This window comes from Cajanus cajan, chromosome 6, assembly GCF_000230855.2.
Source record: "Cajanus cajan strain Asha chromosome 6, NIPB_CcT2T_4, whole genome shotgun sequence".
Lineage (NCBI taxonomy): Eukaryota > Viridiplantae > Streptophyta > Magnoliopsida > Fabales > Fabaceae > Cajanus > Cajanus cajan.
This window is the reverse complement of record NC_138522.1, coordinates 37,295,278-37,318,198: the sequence shown is the minus strand read 5'-3', so window position 1 is coordinate 37,318,198 and position 22,921 is coordinate 37,295,278. Positions and strand designations below refer to the sequence as shown.

The window sequence follows — 22,921 nt, the reverse complement described above, 5'->3', positions numbered from 1 at the left end:
CCCACTACTAGATCATTCTTTGAGACGGGAAATGTGAGATTCCTTGAGGATGTTGAGTTTGGAAAGGAAAAGAACATAAGAAATGTTGTCTTTGAGGAAGAACCTATCATTGACAGTGATCAAGTCCTCGTGCCTATTACTATTCCAGTACCTACCCCAGTAATAGGTGACAATCATGGAGTTATTCCTGACATTGTCCCTACACAAGACAATATTGAGGTTCTCCCTCAAATACCTATAGAGCAAGCTCAACAATCTCAAGAAGTGCCATTAAGGAGATCCACTAGAGAAAGGAAAAGTGCAATTCCAGATTATTACATTGTGTTTCTTCAAGAACATGAGGATGGCATTGGTTTAACAGAGGATGATCCAATCAACTTCTGTCGAGCTATGCAAATTTCTAGCTTTGAAAAGTGGATTGATGCCATGAAGGATGAGATGAAATCTATGCAAGACAACGATGTGTGGGATCTCGTTGAATTACCTGAAGGTGTGAAACCTATTGGTTGTAAATGGATATTTAAAACCAAGAGGGATTCAAAAGGTAATATCGAGAGACATAAGGCTCGTTTAGTTGCTAAAGGTTTCACTCAAAAGGAAGGCATTGATTACAAAGAAACTTTTTCTCCGGTTTCTTCAAAGGATTCTTTTAGAATAATAATGACACTCGTAGCTCATTATGATTTAGAGCTCCATCAGATGGATGTTAAAACTACGTTTCTAAATGGTGACATTGAAGAAACGATTTATATGATGCAACCATAAAATTTTGTGTTTGGTGACTCAAAGTCCATGGTATGCAAACTAAAGAAATCCATCTATGGTCTCAAACAAGCTTCCCGTCAATGGTATCATAAGTTCCATCAAGTTATTACCTCATATGGTTTTGAGGAAAACATAGTTGAGGATTGTGTTTATAATAAGTTTAGTGGGAGTAAATATGTATTCTTGGTGTTATATGTCGATGATATACTGCTTGCTAGTAGAGATATAGGCTTATTGCACGAAACCAAGAGATTTTTTAACAAAGAATTTTGAAATGAAAGATCTTGGTGAAGCCTCTTTTGTATTAGGTATTAAGATACTAAGAGATCGTTCTCATGGTATCATAAGGTTATCACAAGAGAACTATATCGATAAAGTTTTAGATAGATTCGACATGAAAGATAGTAAACCAGGAGATACCCCTATAGCCAAGGGAGACAAATTTAGCCTCAAACAATGCCCTAATAATGACCTTGAAAGAAATGAGATGCAAAAGATTCCCTATGCTTCAGCTATGGGAATTCTAATGTATGCTCAAGTTTGTACTCGTCCTGATATTGTATTTATAGTGGGAGTTTTGGGCAGATACTTAAGTAATCCTGGGATGCAGCATTGGAAGGCAGTAAAACGTGTAATGCGCTATTTGAAGAGAACAAAAGGATATATGCTCACTTATCAGGAGTGTAACATTTTAGAGATCATTGGATACTCAGACTCTGATTTTGTCGGATATCAAGACAGTAAACGCTCCACATCTGGATACATCTTTATGTTGGCTAGAGGAGATATCTCTTGGAAGTCTATTAAACTGACTATTATAGCTTCATCAACCATGGCTGCGGAGTTCATTGCTTGTTTTGAGGCATCCAACCATGGGATATGGCTGCGAAATTTTATCACTAATTTACGTGTGGTTAATGGCATTGAAAGGCCATTGAAAATCTATTGTGATAATAACTCTTCAGTTCTTTATTCCAATAACAATAGGAGTACAACCAAGTCAAAATTCATTGATATAAAGTTTCTGGTTGTTAAGGAAAGAGTTCAGAATAAGCAAATTTCAATAGAACATATAGGGACTAATTTTATGCTAGCTGATCCACTTACTAAGGGTTTGGTGCCTAAAGTCTTTCATGAGCACACTGCTCATATGGGTGTAATTCCTTATAGTACCTTAGTTTAGTGGGAGTCTCATTTATGTTGTGTCTTCTTTATTTTTAATTTTTCTTGATATTTGTATTATTTGAATTTTCTACAGAAACAAAGTTGATAATTCTATTCTGAGCTTGTTTTGTGCAATATATATATATATATATATATATATATATGTTGCATTTTGAATGGATCTCTATAAAGAATAAAGTTTGGACCAGTTGGAAATAGACATGACTAAGATCACGTTACATGTAATTTCCATGCCACTTATCCATATTGGATCTATGTCATTGAGTGCATACAATTGCGGTGATCATTGTGGTTTAGTCAAATTAGATAATGATGAAAGCTGCAGTGGTTCCCTGTTGTTGTATGAGATGGACCAGATTGTTTAAGGGGAGTCTACAAGTAAATAACATACGGTTGCACGCCTAAAGATTTTTGTGATATAAATACTTAAATGAATATAAAGCCCAAGTGGGAGATTGTTAGAAATTTTATTTCTAATAATTATTGTGAGTTATATATATTATTTGTAGTATTTATATTAGTTACTTACATTTAGTTGAGCTCAATAAAAGTGATCTAATGTTAGTGAGCCTTTAGACTACCAACACGAAAAAACTGATATGGGCGCAAATAAGTGGAAACCAGATTTGGCCCATTAGGGGTTAATGGGAACCCTAATAGGTTTAAAATCGTAAAGATGGTCATGGTCCCCAATATGCCAAATCAGAAACACACGTCTCTGTGTCTCCCCATCAGAAGATTACATAAGAGTTTCGTTAATAATGTGAAGATTACATAAGAGTTTCGTTGGTTACATCTAACCCCACAAAATAATGGGTAGAACCGCTCAAAACAATGAGGGTAAAAAAAAAATAGAGATGGAAGAGGGATGGAAGAACCAAAGGAAAAACCCACACACGAACGATCCTAAGCACTGGGAATCCCTTCCTCAGCTCCTAGAAGTCGCCCAATGTGTGAATGAGGGAATGAGTCTCGAAGATTTGATCAAATACGAGCTGGGGGAGACAGGATAGGGTTTACACGCCCGATGCATTATACTTCGCGCCCGGCGAGGATGCGCTTACGCTTGACACAATGTCTTCCAGAAAGTTTTGAGTGCTCTCTATTTTGAATTGCCCCGGTGCGGATGCTCTTACGACCGACGTAATTTTGAAATGCAGAGGTCATGCTCTGTGTCTCTCAAGCCCGGCGTGGGTAGTCTGCGCCCGACGCAAGTACTCTTCTCCTGCTCCTTAGCTCCTTAAATTTCCAATCCTATGGGTTTTCAACCTCAACTCTTTAACTCAATACTTGCACAAAAAAATGAGGTGTATCAAAGGTATTATTAGCTAAATTTTGGGTTAGTTATATCTACACAAAAAATGAATCAAAAAGAGAACAATTGTATTGCAAGAGTGCATGGGGTGAGTGAAATTATTCAATAATTCCTATCTAAACATATGTATAAATGAGACTTAACAATTATCTTACAAAAGGTAATTTACAACCAAGTGTTTAAATATAGAAATATGACTTGATTCAAACAAGAGTTTTCAAGGTAACATTGTTAATCAATTACCATTCAGGGTAATAGATTACCAAGTCTATTACTAGAGAAAGAAATTCAAATGTCCTCTATGTTAATAGTTTACCAAGTCTATTACTGAAAAATGATTTTCAAGTGATTTTTGAGGTAACAGATTACCGAAGTTGGTAATAGATTAAAACAAAGTCTCTTGCTTGAAACAAGTATGAAGAATCAAAGTTTTCTCGGGATAATTGATTACCACATGGGATAATCGATTACCAGAACATGAAAATCAATTATGGGTCTTAATGAGCTCGGGATAATCGATTACCAGATCTTGTAATTGATTACCCTGGTAGTTTTATGTTTCTGGTTCAATTTTAAAGAGCCGATAACAGATTACCATATCAGGTAATAGATTACCTCTGTTATTACTCTTTATAACTGAATCACGTCTTGCACTCTAAATATCTATCTTTTATGAAATTAAAAGAGAATAATTAGATAATCTTTTTGAAAAAAGAACATTAGAGAAAAATATTACATTTAGAAACAAGAATCAAGGCTAATTAAATTTTTTTTTCTTCTGAAATACCAATAAGTGCAAAGATTGAACACAAGTTCTTGAAGGAAGAAATTCAAGAAGTGTATTCTGTTGTGAAAGATCAATCAATATCTACACGAAATTAGGTGATATCTTTCTGATCTTTAACTTGTAATTTTCGTTTTGAATGGTGTATCTCTCGAGATAGGGTATCTCAATAAGAGATCTTGAAATCTTGAGTGAGATTTCTCAAGTAATTTCTATGGGATACAGAAATTTGTGTGTTTTCAGTCTTGTGGTGTCAAGATTGATGTATATTTGAATTCTTGTAATATTTTGTGTGCATGGTGTTTGTAAACAATATTATAGTGAATGATCTTTGATTTAATGGGGTGCTAAATCAGAGAAAATTGGATGTAGGCCAAGTAAATGGCTAAACCAGCAGTATAAATTTTTGTGTTCTTAATCTTCTTACCCTTGCCTCTTGTACTCAGAATATTATTCTTGTAATTGAAATTGATTAAGAAATTGATAATATAAAATCAACCTTGTTTACAAGTGAATGATTTGTTGCGTTTAAATTAAAATTATGATATATTGATATTGTTTCTTGTAATATGCTATAATTTGTTAAATCAAATTGAGTAAATGTTGAGTTTTAGATATTTTGGTAGGTTTTGATCAAGAAATTTTGAAATTAGAGTCATCTTAGGATAGAATCTATTAAACCCCCCTTCTAGATTCTAGTAAACTGGGACCAACAACAACCTCAAGCCAAATTGGTTCACATGTTGCCATAGCCACAAATATGTATTCAGCCTCACATGTTTACAAGGAAACCACTCCTTAATTCTTTGAGCACTTCTTAAAGTTGTTAAACACTTCACTTTTCTTTTTCATGAAATAGATCCAAATCTTTCGAGTAAACTAATCATTAATGAAGGAGAAAAAATAACTATTTCCTCCCAAGGATTGTACTTCAAAGGGTCCACATACATCATAATACACCACTTCTAGTTTCTCTTTTGATCTATTAGGCATTTCAGATTTGAAAGAATTCCTAGGTTGCTTAGCTTCACAACATTCAGAACATAATTGCTTAGGAATTTCAATGTCAAGCAGGCCATGTACCACTATTTTTTGTTCTTCAAATCACTTAAGCTTCTGAAATTCAAATGACCATATCTATGATGCCACATCCAACTTTTATCACTAATCAAAGTTGCCAAGCATTTTTGTTCACCAATTTGGAGTTTCAATCTTAAATGTCCTACTCCTAAACAAAATTGACTTCAGAATAGGCTTATCAGATGGATCATACTACTTCATATAGTTGTCCTCCATATGCATAGAAAACCATTTTTCAAGTAATTGTCCGATGCACAATAAATTGTTCTTCGTGTTAGGAACAAAAAGAACATAACTGATGAAAATTTGTTGGCCATCCTTCCTTTGAATTATCCCTTTGCCTATTTCTTTAGCATTAATAGAATTGTTGTTTGCAACCTGATTTTGCTTTTCACCTTATTATCCATGGAAACAAAACCATTCTCTGTGGCCTGTCATGTGATTTGAATGCCCTGTATCCAAGTACCACATATTTGTACTTTCTTCATCAGAAATGGTTGTTGCCATGAATAACTTACCACTACCATTAGAATCTTCATCATGTGCCAATTGAGCCTCATCATAATAATACCTCGGCACCTTATTTCCTATACATTCTTTAGCAAAGTGACCAAACTTTTGACAATTATAACACTGTATTATCTTTCTATCAAGCTTTTTTCTCCTTTGCTTATTAGGTGCATCATTTTTTGTTGAATCATTAGAATTTTTTTATTGCTTGGGTGTAGAATTTGATGACTCATTATCCTGATTTTTCCCTTTTTTCCAACTTCCCTTTCCGTTCTTGTTCTTACTTGAGTTCACTTTTGATGTAGTCTACAAAGCTTGATTTGAAGATTTCATGTTTAATATGATTTCTTATGCCTCAAGAATGCCTTGTAGTTCATCAACCTTCATTCCATCAATGCTAGCTCCTTGTTCAATCGTAACAATAATGTGATCAAACCTTGGAGTGAGGGCCCTCAAGATTTTATCAACTACAACTCTATCTTCTATCTTGTCACCATAGTTCTTCATTTGATTGATGAAGGTCAACATACGAGTAAAATACTCAGCAACACTCTCTTGTTCATTCATTTACAATAGCTCGTATATATTGTCCCCTCAAGGTCTACAACTTCACTTTCTTCAATTTGTCAGTGCCTTCATAGTACTTTGCGAGTGTATCCCATGCTTCCTTTGCAGTACTAGCCCCTAACTCCATGATATCTGCATCAAAAATTTGATGAATGATGAACAAAGCCTTCCCATCCTTCTTGTTTGCTTCTTGAAATGTTGTCTTCTTTGCATTTGTTGCTTCAACACCAGGAACTTGGACTCCAATCTTGATGATTTCAATCACATCTTGAAATTGGAACATAGCCTTAATCTAAGGACATTATCGATCATCATTCTTCCCATTGAGAATAGGAAGAGCAGCAAGTAAATTTCCTAATATTATAGCCATTTAAAAAAAAAATTCTCTCTCTCCAAAATTGAAAACCTAATTCTGAATACCAATTATTGGTATTTTAAATCAATTCTTACTACACAAGAAAGAAGAGAATGAAAGAAAATTTGTATTACTTCACATGCATATATACAGACTATTATACATGGTTTATAAGACTTAATTTCTAACTAACTTCTTATAGAAAAGTAATCACTAACAAAATTAACTAATTACAACATGCCTAACTCTTTCACGGAACAAATGAAAAGGAAACAAGAATATGAATAGCCCACCTCTCGTGATAAATATCATGTGAAAATTTTTTATTTATCAGTTTGGAATTAAAGACGTAGGACTACACTAAAATTTGTTTACATTAAAAAAAAATTGCAAGACTATACTAAATTTGTTTACATTTGAAAAAAAAAAAAAAAGACTGATAAGACAATTTTTTCATATAATATAACATGAGTATCCATTCTTATCATTCTTGGCCTTCAAGCAGACTATAAATATCAGTTCTTGAAGCTTTATTCCCCATTCTCGTGTTCAGCAAAACAGGGACCTCAGTAGAGTATGATTCGATGCTGTACACTGTACAATCTTCCTCCACATTCTCTCGGGTTTTCCCCCATATAACAGCATAAAAGCCAATAACTACCATGATTGCTCCGATCACACTGTACACAAATTAAGTTAGATCCATGTAATATACATTATTAGAATTTTTTTTATTACATGCGATTTTTCCTACGAATTTTTATTGGGAAAAACTCAAGTCCCGCCAATCCTAGATCATTAAAAAGGGTCACCCACCATTTATCTACGTATCAAGCCCAATAGTGCTGGACGTGAGGGGGTGTATTGGGAAAAACACAAGTCCCACATCGACTAAAGATTAGGCAATTGAATAGTATATAAGTGGAAAACAACCCTCACCTTATAAGCTGATTTTGTAGGGTTGAGTTAGGCTTAATCCACTATTCTAAGAATTTTTATGAAAAATTCGCAGGAAACGTTGTTCCTGCAAATTTTTCTGCAGGTAATAGCTTCGTGGCTAATATATTTTTGCGAATTTTAAAATTCGCAGGAAAACTTTCCTGCGGAATTCCTTGCAAAAAAAATCGCAGGAAAGTTTCCTGCAAAAAAAAATTTGCAGGAAAGTTTCCTGAAAAAAAATTTCGCAGGAAAATTTCCTGCAAATTTTTTCGCAAGAAATTTTGTAGGAATATTTTTACGAAAAAAAAATTAAAGAAATTACTATAAATTCTATCAATAATTTTTCAACTTTCAAATGCTCACAATGAATTCATCCGAAACATTTGTGTACTATCCGTACCGCTATGCCGAGCTCGAGCTCGGCATCACAGCATAGAATGACCTCGGAACACGCATCTGGAGATCTCGGTCTAGACGAGATCCGTAATCCAATCAAATCATAACTGATCTCAGGAGATCTCGGTCCAGACGAGATCCGCTATCTAATTAGATCATAACTGATCTCAGGCCCAAGGCCCAACGCAACCCTAATTCACACTAAGGTACGTGCATTACTTATACGAGACATATACTCATACAAACCCTAACTTTACCATCAGAGTCTCTTTTGCAGGTACCACCCCCATCTTGGAACATTAAGCGTACCAGCGAAGGAGGCTCACCGACCTTACCTAGTGGATCAACTCTACCTCAGATCCCTGGTAAGAACATTTGGCGCCCACCGTGGGGCCGATCAAGACAGCTCTTATCGGCCACGCTTATGGTATTCACCCGAAGCCATAGTAGACGCGCGACAGACGATGCAGATCGGACGACAAGCATGGACAACAAAGTGGCACTAAGAAGGCTAATCGAACAGGTCGAACAGATGCGGCAGCAGCATGACACCGATCTGCAAAACATGCTTGCCAAGCACGAAACTGACCTAGCCGCAATGCATACCACCAATGAAGCTGATCTGGCGGCACTACGCGATGAAAATGAGCGGATTCGCGCCTAGCTCCCTCGACGCCCCTCTGATCATCCTCTTGAGGCGAGCAACCTCCACAAGGAAGAAGGGCATTCGGTCTCTCAGCCCCAAACTGCGACCAGGGCACCGACTCCGCGACCTGCCACGCATCGGTCTCATGCGCCGACGAACAAGTCGGCCCATGAAGTCAGCAAGGCCCCTACTCACGTCACGGGGGGTCAAGCAACCTTTCGTCGTCATCCCTTTGTGGATGGCATCATGGAGACACCACTCCCTCAGGGATGGAAACCTCTCCATCTCGATTGCTATGATGGCACGACGAACCCCGATGAGCACATCGACCTGTATACGACACAGGTAAACCTCTACACTAACAATGATGCTATTTTGTGTAGGGTTTTTCTGACCTCTCTCAAAGGGGCCGCGCTCAACTGGTACACCCAGCTTCCCGCTGAGTCAATTGACAGTTTCAGCACTCTGGTCAAGCGATTCACAGCGTAATATGCAACAAGCCGGCCTCATCACATCACGTCAGCCGCCCTGGCCAGTCTCAGACAGAACGACGACTAGCCACTCCAGGCGTTCATGGAACGATTTGCCGCCACCTCGGTTAAGATCAGAAATCTGAATCCCGAGGTCGCCCTGCACGCCATGCTCATGGCACTCAAACCCGGACCATTCGTCGACAACCTGTGTCGAGAGGCTCCTCGCGACATGGACGAGCTCCGCGCCCGCGCCGCGGGCTATATCCAGATGGAAGAGCACTCCGCTTTTCGTGACCAGGTTCGCGGCAAGGGACCAATAAAGCCAGAACAGGGCCACAAGGACAAGATCAAGGTCAACAATGACAGCCAGTTCAAGAAGTCGGCTAGGGCAAACAAAGGGGGGAGATATGACTTCTATACTCTCCTGAACACGCCCCGAGTACATATCCTAGAGGAGGCCAGCAACAACAACCTGCTCACCCTGCCACCGCCAGGTCACACCCCCAACAGTGTCGACAAGTCCAAGCACTGTCAATACCACAGGAATCACGGTCACACCACTGAGGAGTGTTGCACACTCCAAGACTGCATTGAAGAACTCATCCAGGCGGGCCACCTCGGCCAATATGTCCAGCGACAGCAGGGGCACCGAGGAGGCTATGGTGGACGAGGACGAGGCAGAGGTCGTGGTTCAGGAGCTCGCACGGACCAACACTCTGGCTCTCATCAAAATTCCGGTGGAGCAGTGCAAGCCGAGGTAAGCCAGGAAACAGGGTCAGCTCCCCTACGGGGAGTAATCAATACAATCGCAGGTGGTTTCGCAGGGGGAGGCGCTAGCAGCTCGGCCCGGAAGAGACACCTGCGCAATATCAACAATGTTCATTCCACTAACTCGGCTTCACACCAGAGCTCGCTGCCAATCACCTTCACCGACGACGACTATGCTGGCGTCAGTCCCAACCAGGATGATCCCATGGTCATAGCCGTGGAGGTAGCTAATTGGGAGGTTCACAAGACTAATTGATAGACTATGGCCAAGGACAAAGAATCCAAGAGGTGATATCTTAAAAGAACCAAGAGGAATGGGATGATCTTAAAGACCTTTTTCATATATTTTGTACATAGTTCCTTTGTATAGGTCTAATTTTGCCTTTGTATTTGTGAGGCACTTTACTTGCTTTTAATTAGTGATTGTATATTGATTTTAGGGTGGGTTACTTGGAGAGTTTAACTCCATTTAACCTCCTTTGTTGATACATTCATTTTATATTTTTTCAGTAGGGAAAAAGGGGTGGCATTTAGCAATGCTTGAGGGTGTGACTAGTAATTGGGCCAGAATTGGGCCTAGGCAAAATTTTGCATATTAGACTCATTTTGCTCCTAATTTTTCATAGATTTGATTTAGCTAGGTCTCATCATCATATGATGAACCTAACTAAACCAAATCAAAGAATTTCAAAATAAATCATGGAGCATTTTGGAGCCTTGACCGCCTAGCTTGTGTCTTAGTTCTTGGCCAAAATTGACTAGTTCTTTCTTCAAGTTTTGAAGCTTGCCTTCCAAGTTTCTAAACCTTGGTAGGTTAGGCTGACCTTACCATGGTTCTTAAGTGAACCATGGTCAAGGGTAGCTTCTCCTACAAGTTTTATAAACCATGGAAGGTTAGCTACACCTTACCACGGTTCCTAGTGAACCATGGTTAAGGTTAGCTTCTCCTAGAAGCTACCTCTCCGTATAATTTCGTTTTCTCTTCACTTGTAATCACTTTTGGACATTTATGAGAATTAGAAATCAGATTTCTCTCTCATTTTCAAGAGTCAAATTCGTGAGGAACCTTCTCCTAGGTTCTCTCTCAAAGTTCCTTCTCCTAGAAGCTTGGTTTCTTAAGCTTCTTCACCTCTCTAAGAGGTAACCAAACCTCCTCAAAGGTGTTTCTCCTCCATTGAAGCTTCTTCAAAGGAGAATTCCAAGGTCAAAACGTGATAACCTCATGGAGCATTTTCGGTCCTTGCATGGAAGCTTGGATGAACATCAATCTTCACCAAGTGCTTCCATCACTAATAGACCAAGGGAGCTCGGCAGATGTCCTGTATTGGCCGACCTTCCTAAGGTTAGACATCCCTCACTCTCTCATCCAACCTCACACAAAGCCCCTAGTCGATTTTGCAGGAGAGCGAGTACACACTCGGGGATACGTGGACCTGCTGACTACCTTCGGGACCTCTCCAGATACAAGGAGAATTATGGTCTGATACCTCCTTGTGGAAGCCAACACCTCCTATAATATCATCATTGGGAGGCCGACGTTAAATCAGCTCGGAGCAGTGGTGTCCACTCCACACCTCACCATGAAGTTCCCAGGAAGTGATGGTAAAATCATCTCCGTCAAAGCAAATCAGAAGACAACCCGGCAATGCTATGCCGAAAGCCTGAAAGTCTCCTCGCCCGACGAGTGCCGCCGCAGCGATCCTCCCACCGTAGCTCACATCAACCACGTGGACATCGGTGATCTCGATCCGAGGTCCGACTCCCATGATGAGCGACCAAGTCCCATCGACGAGCTCGATGACCTCCAGATCAGAAAACTCCCGGGGCAATGCACGAAGATCAGCAGGCAGTTGAACCCGGAGTTACGACAGCAGCTCGAGGCTGAAGTCCTCAAGAATGCTGACCTCTTTGCCTAGTCCAGTGCCGATATGCTAGGTATCGATGCTAACCTCATCTATCACAAGTTAGCAATATATAAGGAGGCGAAGCCAGTAGCTCAAAGGAAGTGGAAGGTCGGGGGCGAAAGGTGAGAGGCCATCGTCACCGAGACACAGAAGTTGTTGAACGCTGGCTTCATCCGTGAGGTCAGATACACCACATGGCTGGCGAATGTGGTTCTGGTGAAGAAGAGCTCGGGGAAGTGGCGCATGTGCGTCGACTACACCGACTTAATCAGAGCATGCCCCAAAGACTCATACCCCTTGTCGAACATTGACAGGCTGGTCGATGGAGCGTCCGGGCACACCCTCCTCAGTTTCCTCGATGCTTACTCCGGGTACAACCAGATAATGATGTACCCACCTGACGAGGTGCATACATCCTTCATCACCGACCACGCCAATTACTGCTACCGGGTGATGCCCTTCGGTCTCAAAAACGCAGGGGCCACTTACCAGCGACTGATGGACAAGGTTTTCCACTAGCAGATCGGGCGGAACATGGAAGTCTACGTCGACGACATGGTGGTCAAGACCACCTCGGCCACCGACCATGCTACCGACCTCGCCGAGGTGTTCGCCCAGATCAGGAGACACAACATGCGTCTCAACCCGGAGAAGTGCGTCTTCGGCATCCAGGGAGGCAAGTTCCTCAGCTTCATGATCACTAGTAGAGAAATCAAGGCCAACCTTGAGAAGTGCAAAGCCATCATTCAGATGCAGAGTCTGTAAACGGTGAAAGAAGTCCAACGCCTAGCCGGACGGTTAGTCTCATTGTCCCGTTTCATCTCCAGACTCGCAGAGAAGGCAGAGCCAATTTTCACTCTGATACGGAAGCCAAAAGACTTCCAGTGGACGGATTAGTGCGAAGAAGCTTTCCGAAGTTTCAAAACTTTTTTCATGACCCCGCCAATCCTACAGAGACCGGACCACAAAACTGACCTGCTCCTCTACTTGGCCGTAGCAGAAAATGCCATCAGCGTAGTGATAGTGCAAGAACATCAGAAAGTGCAGACGCCGATCTACTTCATCAGCCGAGTCCTCCAAGATGCGGAGAAACGGTACCAAACGATCGAAAAGTTGGCACTAGCACTCGTCACCGCAACACGGCGTCTCCGACCTTATTTCCAGAGCCACCAGGTGATAGTCAAAACTGACTACCCCATAAAGCAAATCCTGAGAAAGCCGGAGCTCGCCGGACGGATGATTGCGTGGTCAGTCGAGTTGTCCGAGTTCGGCATCCAATACGAGAGTCGCGGCGCCCTAAAAGCTCAATGCCTGGCCGAATTCGTAGCCGAGCTCACACCCACTACTGCTGAGGAACCCCAGGTATGGACTTTACACGTTGACGGGTCCTCCAACTCTAAGAGTGGTGGCGCAAGTATCATATTGGAAGGACCAAATCAAGTCACTTTGGAGCAATCCCTCAAGTTCAGCTTCAAGGTGACCAACAACCAGGCGGAGTACGAGGCACTTCTCGCAGGACTGAGGCTAGCTCGCGACCTCGGGGCCCGAAGAGTGAGTTGCAACAGCGACTCGAAGCTCATGGTAGAGCAGCTCAGTGGGACGTACCAAGCAAAGGATACTCTTCTAGAACAGTACTTCCACATCGCATCCCAACAGATCTCGTCCTTCGACGAGTTCACCATACAACATGTGTCGCGAGAACAAAATGCCCGAGCCGACCTCTTATCAAAGCTTGCTAGCACCAAAAGACCTGGACAGCACCAGACTATCATCCAGGAGACCTTGCACTCACCCAGCCTGGACGACAAGGTCGTCAATACTAGCGACAGCGAAGACCAGGGGTGGATGAGAGGAATCTGGAGTTACTTGAAAGAAGGAATCTTGCCCGAAGACAAGGACGAAGCTCAGAAGATGAGGATGAGATCGGCCAAGTTTGTAATTATCGGGGATGAGCTATTCAAGCGTGGCATTTCCACCCCACTGCTCAAGTGCTTGACCGCGCCTCAGGCAGCCTACGTAATCGAGGAAATTCACCGGTGCATATGTGGCATGCATTCCGGAGCACGCTCAATGGCGACCAGAGTACTCCGAGCTGGATACTACTGGCCTACTCTGAAATCAGGTTGCCAGGACTACATACAAAAGTGCAAAGAATGCCAGCAGTTCGGCAACACACACCGGCAACCGCCCGAAGCTCTCCACCATATGATGTCGGCATGGCCTTTCTCCTAGTGGGGAATGGACATCCTCGGGCCATTCCCCCTGCAAAAGGTCAGCTCAAGTTCCTCCTAGTGGCGATCGACTACTTCACCAAGTGGATCGAGGCATGCCCACTCGCAAAAATCACCACCGAAAATGTGCAAAGGTTCACCTGGAGGAGTATTATTTGCAGATTCGGAATCCCTCACACCCTCGTCACTGACAACGGCCGGCAATTCATCGCACAGGGATTCGAGGACTTCCTCCGTGAGCTCGGCATCAAGCATCTCCCAACCTCGGTGGAACACCCCCAGACCAATGGCCAAGCTGAAGCAGCCAACAAGGTCATTCTCCGGGAACTTAAGAAGCGGCTCGGGAACGCCAAAGGACAGTGGGCCGACGAGCTCCCCAGCATCCTTTGGGCATATCATTGCACCCCCCAGTCAACCACACAAGAAACACCTTATAGGCTGACCTACGGAACTGACGCAATGATCCCAGTGGAAGTCGGAGAGACATCCCACCGACGCCAAGTTTTCAATAGCGAGCAAAACACTCAAGAGATAGCAGCCGACCTCGACTTGGTTGACGAGCTTAGAGACGAAGCTCAAATCCACGAAGAAGCCTGCAAACTCCGAGCTTCCCGAAGATACAACACCCGGGTGCGACCTCGCTCTTTCCGAGTTGGCGACTTGGTATGGCGATTGCTAGGTGAAGCACGTAAAGACACGTCAGATGGGAAGCTTGCACCCACTTAGGGTGGCCCATTCCGAGTTACAGAAGACTTGGAAAATGGAGCGTACCGACTAGAAGAGCTCAGCGGAAAACCTATACCGCGAACTTGGAATGCTACGCATCTCAAGTTCTATTTCAGCTAAATTTGTACGAATAAGTTGTGCACTCTTTTCCCGCCTCAGTCTTTTATCCCAAAAAATAGAAAAATGAGTTTTGGCTGAGAGGGTTTTTAACGAGGCACACTTACACAATCAATAAAATGACTCATTCTGTTCAACTCATATTTTCTTAGTTCCGCATCATTTTATGTTTTATGCTAAATAGAGGTCGAGTTCGAACCAACTTATTTCGCTCTCATTCAAGGTCGAGTTCGAACCTTCGTACAATTCACTATGCTAAAATCCGAGGTCGAATTCGAACCCCGGCATGATTAATTCAAGGTCGAGTTCGAACCTTCACAAAGAGTTACTTAATGAAAATCCGAGGTCGAATTCAAACCCCGGCATGATTAATTCAAGGTCGAGTTCGAACCTTCACAAAGAGTTACTTAACGAAAATTCGAGGTTGAATTCGAACCTGGCATGATTAATTCAAGGTCGAGTTCGAACCTTCACAAAGAGTTATTTAACGAAAATCCGAGGACAAATTCGAACCCCGGCGTGATTAATTCAAGGTCGAGTTCGAACCTTCACGAAAATCCAAGGTTGAATTCGAACCCCGGCCTAATTAACTTAAGGTCGAGTTCGAATCTTCATGAGAGTTACTTAGCAAAAATCTGAGGTCAAGCTCGAACCTCGGCATGATCAACTCAAGGTCAAGTTTGAACCGTGGCGCAATCCACTCTGCCCTGAAACTCAGTCTAAGTATCACAAAGTATAAAAGTACACAACAGACATTGAACGTGTGTCTCAAAACGCGCAAACAGGAAAAAATCAAGCCCAAACGCAAAGGCAAAGAAAAGCGCAATGGAAAATAGACAAAAAATACATATATACACAGCGATGTTTTCAAAGTTCCACACTTGAATTCAACAAAAAAAAATAAAATAGAGAAGATTAAACTAGGCTATTACACATTTAGCCTACGCAGAGGCATTCTCGCTGGAGTTGTCCTCGACGTCATCCTCCTTTACCAGCTTGCCGAAGCGAACAACCTTCTCCACGTGCATGGCAGAGAAGTCGAACCCCGGGGTAAGAAGCCTCGCCTGGCGAGCTGCCTTGAGAAAACCCGCTTATGCTCAAACAAGACAGACTGCTCGGTTTCCTCCAGCTTCTTCACCAGCACTGCCCTTTCCGCCTCCAGATTCGCCACCTCCACTCTTAGAGAGGTGACCTCCTCCTCTTTGCCACCGAGGACGACCTCGTCACAGAGGCACTTCTCAACCGCCGCCACCAACTCGCTCTTCAGGGATGTCACTTCATCCTCCAAGGAGCGAACCCGACCACGGGAAGACGTCACCTCATCTTCCAAGAAGCGTATCCGACCTCAAGACGATGCGGCGACCCCCTGCAGCTCGTTTACCTGGGAGGCGTAACTCTCGTTGGAGCGCAGGGCGATCTCCAGAGACTTCTGGACCCTCGCAAGGTCGCCCCTCGCAGCTCGAAGCTCGGCACCCTGAATTTTTGCTTCACCAAGGGCGGCGCTCAAAACCTTGTTCTGCTCCTTTAGGGCCCTGTTCTCCTCCCTCAAAGGTTGGACTCGGCTCCTCAGCCTAACCAGGTCCTCCTGCTGATTGGACCACTTATGCTTCCAGTGGTCCACAATCGCCATAGTCCTCTATAGAAAGACCTAGGCGGCGTCAAGGCCTTCCACGGGCCCGACCTCGTCTATCAGCCCCTGGTCGTCCGAGCTCAGCGAACCTTGGGGGAAGAACTTCTCGGTAGTCACTCCCGCGCTCCACAGCGAGTCCATGTCAGCTGAAGCACTCACATGGTCCAATCGCACCTGCGAGCGGCCCTTCCCGAAGCGGTGAGCTAAATATTGGCTCTGGGAAGCCCCCTACGATGAACCAGACGGCGACGCTGAAGCTGCAGGCGTAGCTGTGGGGACCTCGAAGTTCGGCCCTTTGCCGCGAGCCTCGACAGAGGCAGAAACAGGCATCCCCTGCTCGGCAATAGGAGGATCCATGCCTGGTGCCTCCGGCCTCGGGGGCACCTGAGTCTCGACGACGTCCCCTGCCTGCAAAAAACGGCCCCATGTCAAAAGACAAAAGAACAACATACAAGATAGAAGGAAAAACGAAAAGCGAGGTACTCACCACGGCGGCCTAGGCGACTTGCTTAGCGACCTGGGCCCCCACCTCGGCAGCTATCCTTGCCTGTAAAAAGCGATAGCGCCTCAATAAACCAAGAAAAGCCAACATAGAAGAAAAGTTAAAGAAAATAGGACACTCACCTCGGCAGTGGGAGCAACTTGCTTAGCAGTCTCCGCAACAGCCATTTGGGGAGCCTCCCCAGGTGGAGGACTCCCAGTAAGGTTGACTGCGTCGGCATCAGCAGCCTTGGAGGTCACATCCTCTGTGCTACGAGGAGCAGAGGTCCCCCCGACCTCTTTCTCGCCCCTCTTTCTTTTTTGGTTGACCTTCAGGGGCGAAACCTCCTCCTCTTGAGGCTCGGGGACCTCGATCTCAGCGACATTGTAGCGGTGCTTCAGCTCACGCCACTTGTTCCTGCCCATTATGCCTGCAAACATAGAAAATAAAACACATCAGCAAAAGAAGATTTCACAAACCCTAACAATCTAAAGAAGACGAGATACTCACTCTCCAGGCCCCTCTCCTTGTACGTTGAATTCGCAAGCAACAAGACGAGCTTGCAATCCAGGGGGCGAGGAAGCGCGGCAAGGTTTTCAACGGCGGTCGCCTCCGAAGCCGTCAATTTCAATTGGCCCACCCCATGAAACCTAGACGGTTTGGGGCACCAATAGAAGGGGAACCTCGGCAACCCGCCGAAGTAGAACGCCCCATCCTCCAACGGGTCGACATCCACAAGGGCAACCCGAAAAAACTCTTGTTTGAGATTTTTGTATGACTGGGAGTAAAGAGTGAATAAACCCCCACCCCTACTCCCACTCAGAGACAATATGCCATAAGGCGGAACGCCTATCTTTAGCTGGTAAAAATGAAGAAAGACGGGAAGAGACACCTCTATCCCTAGAGCTGAACACAGGACTTGAAAAAGCCCTCAAAAAACCCCAACTATTTGGGTGCAACTGGCAAGGAGCCGAGTTGATAAAATTCAAAAAATCACACTCGAATTGAGTGGAAGGAAGGTAGACGCCTAAATCCCTAAAGAAACACAGGAAGACATAGAAATGGGGAGGGTCTGTAGACTTCCCCATGTACACACTCTCACCGGCCTGACAGGGTTCAAGACGGATCATTCGGGAAAGAGAAGGGTCACAAATTCTGTGTGATTTCCAAACCGCATTAACCTCAAGAAAAGACCGGAACACACTCTGGGTTCCCCCCATCTCGCGCCGAACCCAATCGTAACCAGGAATGCCTGGAACGAGATCCTTGGGCGGGTTCACCACATTCTTCTTCTCGGCGGCGGCTGTTCCGGTAGCCACCGCTTTGCCCCGTGCCTTACCCTTGCCCTTGGCAGGTGCGAAAGATCCAGCACCACCCTTTCCAGCCATCAAGAAAGCAAAAAGACTCGAAGAAGGATAAGATTGGAGAAGGGAGAGAGAACAGAGAAATAGAAGTTCCTGGTACTCCTTTGACAAAAGAAAGAGCAATAAGGAAGGAGCGAAACCCAGTTGCTGGGAACGGCGACGAAAACAGAGAAGACAGAGGCGAGAGACAAACAAAAGCGAGAGAAGTAGCGTACGCAAGAAGTTGAAAGAGCGAAAAATGAGTAAAGTGAAATGGGAAGAGGCGCAAGTGAGAGAAAAGGGTTTTTCCCAAATTCAAAACGGTCATGACACGTGTCAGTCAAAGGGCACATCTGACGACACATTAGTTGAGAACCATTATGACGAATGCAAACCATCATTACATAACCGTCACTCCCATTAACGCGCCACTTGCACGTTTTCGGGAAATGACCAGTTGTGACACATGGCATCTTGATAAGCAGGCGTGCGCGAAGGGTCACAACCACTTGACGAGCTCGGTCTTAACTCCTCGACCCACGGTCTTCGGAGCTCGGGGGGCTAGTGTACTATCCGTACCGCTATGTCGAGCTCGAGCTCGGCATCACAGCATAGAATGACCTCGGAACACGCATCTGGAGATCTCGGTCTAGACGAGATCCGCAATCCAATCAGATCATAACTGATCTCAGGAGATCTCGGTGCAGACGAGATCTGCTATCTAATTAGATCATAACTGATCTCAGGCCCAAGACCCAACACAACCCTAATTCACACTAAGGTACGTGCATTACTTATACGAGACATATACTCATACAAACCCTAACTTTAGCATCAGAGTCTCTTTTGCAGGTACCACCCTCATCTTGGAACATCAAGCGTACCAGCGAAGGAGGCTCACCGACCTTACCCAATGGATCAACTCTACCTCAGATCCCCGGTAAGAACAATTTGTTTCCATGCCTCCAACATGTAATAGATAATCTTTTAAATTCTAAGATTGTAGATTATAAGTTTAATACTCAACCATACAAATCAACTTATAAAATAAGTGTTGTCCCAACTTATATACTCTTTAATTGCTTCATTTTCACTCGATATGAGACTTGAAATTTTTTTAAAATATTAAACTTATAAATTTAAATATTTTTTTATTTTTCCTGCGGATTAAAATTTTGTAGGAAAATCTGCAGGAAAAGTTACCTGCAAAATTTTTCTACCAATTTAGTAAACATTACTTGCGAATTTATTTTTGCAAGAAAATCTGCAAGAAACAAAATAAAATTCTTGCAATATTTTCTGTAAATTATTTTTTGCAAATAAATTCGCAAAAAATTTCTGTGAATATTTTTTTGTAGGAAAATTTGTAAAAAAATTTGCGAATATTTTTTTGTAGGAAAATTCGTAAAAAATTTCTGCGAATATTTTTTTACAAGAAAATTCGCAAAAAATTTCTGCGAATATTTTTCTGCAGGAAAATTCGTAAGAAAATGACATTTTTCTAGTAGTGATAATCGTTATTTACCGGAAAGATATGCTCTAAATTGAACATTTTATCTTTATAACTTCTAATACAAGCAAGATATTGGAGTAAAGAAGTGAAAAATAAGATGAAAGATATGATAAAACAAAATATTGTAGAAATATGTATGAATAAAATAACACTTAATTAACAAATGTTCAGCTTAAGAAAATCTTGATTACCTTCCAATATAGAGAGAGTCCCCAAGAAAAGTAATTCCCAAGATGACTGCAAAGAGTATTGTAAGTGGAGTAAACATTGCAACAAAAACAGGGCCTTTCTTTCCTATGGTCCAGGTAGCGATGACACTTCCAAAGGATAAGACGAAAATTGCCTACATTAAGAAGATCAAGTTAATTCCAAGTGGGAAATAGAAGAATGATGATGACTAAAAAGAGTAGAAATAATAACTTAGTACAGATATTCTAATAATTAAGAAATTTTTTGAGTGATAATAAAAATAAAATTATAAAGACTTAAGTTCAAAACAAATAATATTTCATTATTATAGAATTATATTTAAAATAACTTTATAAAAATAGCAAAGTTATAATTTTTGTAAAACATCCTATCAGATAAGTATTATACAATGACACAATCTGATAGAGGAAATAACATATTCTTTTATTCTTACAGAAAGTCCAATGGCTATCAACTCCATATTAAATTCCAGTCTCAATGCTTTAAGATCCTTTACTGAAAGCATCGCAGCAGGAACAGATAGTATAGAGGCTAATGCAGTGCGAATGAGCATCACCACCAACTCTGAAGGGTATTCTCTGACTATCCGTGTCTAGAAATGTGCGGAAAGCAAAAGTAAAATCAGTATCTGAGCCATGCTTGTCATTGAAAATAGGCTAAAATATGTGTCAGATTTTCATTGATTACCAAAACTATAAAGTTAATTGAGAGACAAAAGCTATGAGCCGCAAGCAACACTGCCCCAAATACCCAGTCAAATTCCATAGACGAGGCAAGTTTTCGAGGGAACAATTTAAGAGAGGGATCATTATTTATCACTGCCTGCCCTTTGTACACCGACATTATCAAGGCCCCAGAGATTGTTACCAATGTGCCAATAGACTTTGCCCAACTGCTATTAGTTTTCCAATCCAATTTTTCCATCCTGTAAGGTTAATTACTGAAATAAGTTTAAGTATTAACAAAGAAAATTCGACCAAACCTACCATATTCATAAGCTATTCAAAACTAGTATTTCTGAAAATATCTAGTGTTTCCAAAGTAAGAAAATTACTTTGGACTTTGGAGAATAAATTAAAGTAAGTAATATAATGTCGAAAAGATCTACATGCTTAATAATATATTGGGTAATTTATTACACTTACCTCATCTAATTAAGTTATTAGAAAGTAGTGAAGCAAGAACCTGAAGATGATGGCGAGTATGAAGGTAAAGGCCGGGATCAAATCAGACATTGCTGAGGACAAAGTAGGAGAGCTGTAATCTATGCCAAAAAACTTGAGCATCTGGTTACTGCAACTGCAAGAAGCAAGAAGCAAGAAATTAATAAGTCCCTCATGAACAGAGATTGAAAGTGAAGTAAATAAGTACCTGAGGAAGCCAACAACAAATAACAGGCCAATGATTTTATAGGAGAGTGGAGGAAGTGTTCTTTTCCTGCACAAGCAAAATAAGAAAGAGAAGCCAACACATAGGTTCATCTTCATCATTAACATAACTATTTAGAATTGATTAGGATATAGATTATATGCGTGAGCTTAGTCCATATACCTATAAAAGATTAAAGTTATGAGAAAGAGAAAGCATGTTCCGAAGGCATTGGAGTACATGACAAACACAAAGTCATTCATGCCCTTCTTCATGGCTGCTTTGCTTATAGTGTTGGCAATCACGTCCATCAACTCTACCGCCAACATCACTGCAACAAAGCCCAGGTCCTTCATTCTTCTGTTTCCGGTGATCACAATTCGCTACGCAGAAGAAGATGCTTGGTACTGAAAGAGCAGGATTTGGTCCGTCCGTTTGGTAAAGTGTAGAGTGAGTGGATATTAGCAAGTGTTTCTTAATGAGACAATGATGAATACAAAGCTAGATATTGCCATGCGCGGAGTCCCATAAATCTATAAGATATAATTTTAAAATATTAAAAGTATTTTAAAAATTATTGCATGAAATTATAAAATTAAATAATTATAAAATATTCATCGAAATAAGAGGAGGATAAGCTTTGAATGTAAAATGAATATGATATAATTAGGTTTATTTTAAAAGATGAAACATATAATAATGATTAAATTTTTATATTAGAGTGATATTATTTTATTATACAATAAACACTACACCAAAATTAGATTTTTGTGACAATTAATTTATTCTATAGCGACCATGTAAATGGTCATTATTTTTTTTACCAGCATTTAGATAATGGTTGGTGTATCCAGTGTCGCTAATATTATTACCAGCATTTATATAAAATGCTGGTAAAGACCTACTAAATTGTCGGGAAAACTTATTTTTTTTAGTGGCAATTTTAGTAGCCATTTTAAAGGCTATTAAAAGTTATTTTTTCAATTGTCTCCTTTCCACCCATTTAGTGACTTTTATCTTTTGCTAGTAAAACTTTAAATAATTTATTCCTATAATTTTATTTTCTAAATTCATAACTTATATACTCTTTTTTATTATCTCTAGTCGATGTGAGATTTGTAAGATGAGGGTTGTCTTCTATTTATATATTTTTTAATTGTCTTATCTCTTAAGAGATGTGAGATTTATAAGGTGAAAGTTGCTCTCTAATTGTTTTATAGCACTATTGAACTTGGTAATAGTGGGTGATTTGATATTAATTTATTATAGTGAATTAAGAGTCTAACTCAACCCTATAAATCAACTTACAAGGTGATAGTTATTACTCACTTATATACTATTTAATTATCTTATCTCTAATCGATGTGGGACTAATTTTTTTTCAATAAATAATTGTCACTAATAGTAAACTTTAATGTAATATAAATACACTTTTAGTGGCTATTATATATTAGCCATTAATATTTTTATTATATAATTAAATAGCGGCAATTAAATTATTGCCATTAAACAATTGTCGTTAAAAATAATTTTTGTTGTAGTGAAATGAATTCAATTGTGACGAAACTTGTTCTTTTATCATCGGTATAAATGTCATAAAATTTTACTGATATTT

General features: G+C 41.5%; 1 protein-coding gene across 2 annotated transcripts; it reads right to left on the bottom strand.

Moving 5' to 3' along the window:
- Nucleotides 1–6,860: 6,860 nt before the first annotated feature.
- Nucleotides 6,861–21,818, bottom strand: LOC109791922 (WAT1-related protein At5g40230). Of its 2 annotated transcripts, XR_003803343.2 has the most exons (9): nucleotides 21,490–21,818; nucleotides 21,310–21,375; nucleotides 21,124–21,237; nucleotides 20,626–20,863; nucleotides 20,372–20,530; nucleotides 19,920–20,071; nucleotides 17,016–17,302; nucleotides 16,879–16,938; nucleotides 15,595–16,799 (listed from the first exon to the last, which is right to left on the bottom strand). XR_003803343.2 is itself a non-coding variant. In XM_020351283.3 (7 exons), exons 1-7 carry the CDS (start codon nucleotides 21,660–21,662, stop codon nucleotides 7,046–7,048), a joined length of 1,098 nt encoding a protein of 365 aa, XP_020206872.1. In that variant the 5' UTR covers nucleotides 21,663–21,816; the 3' UTR covers nucleotides 6,861–7,045. The 2 variants fall into 2 exon arrangements, 1 of the variants encoding a protein (XP_020206872.1); XM_020351283.3 differs by lacking the exons at nucleotides 15,595–16,799; nucleotides 16,879–16,938; nucleotides 17,016–17,302 and adding an exon at nucleotides 6,861–7,241 and having other exon boundaries at nucleotides 21,490–21,816.
- Between the last annotated feature and the right edge of the window lie 1,103 nt (nucleotides 21,819–22,921).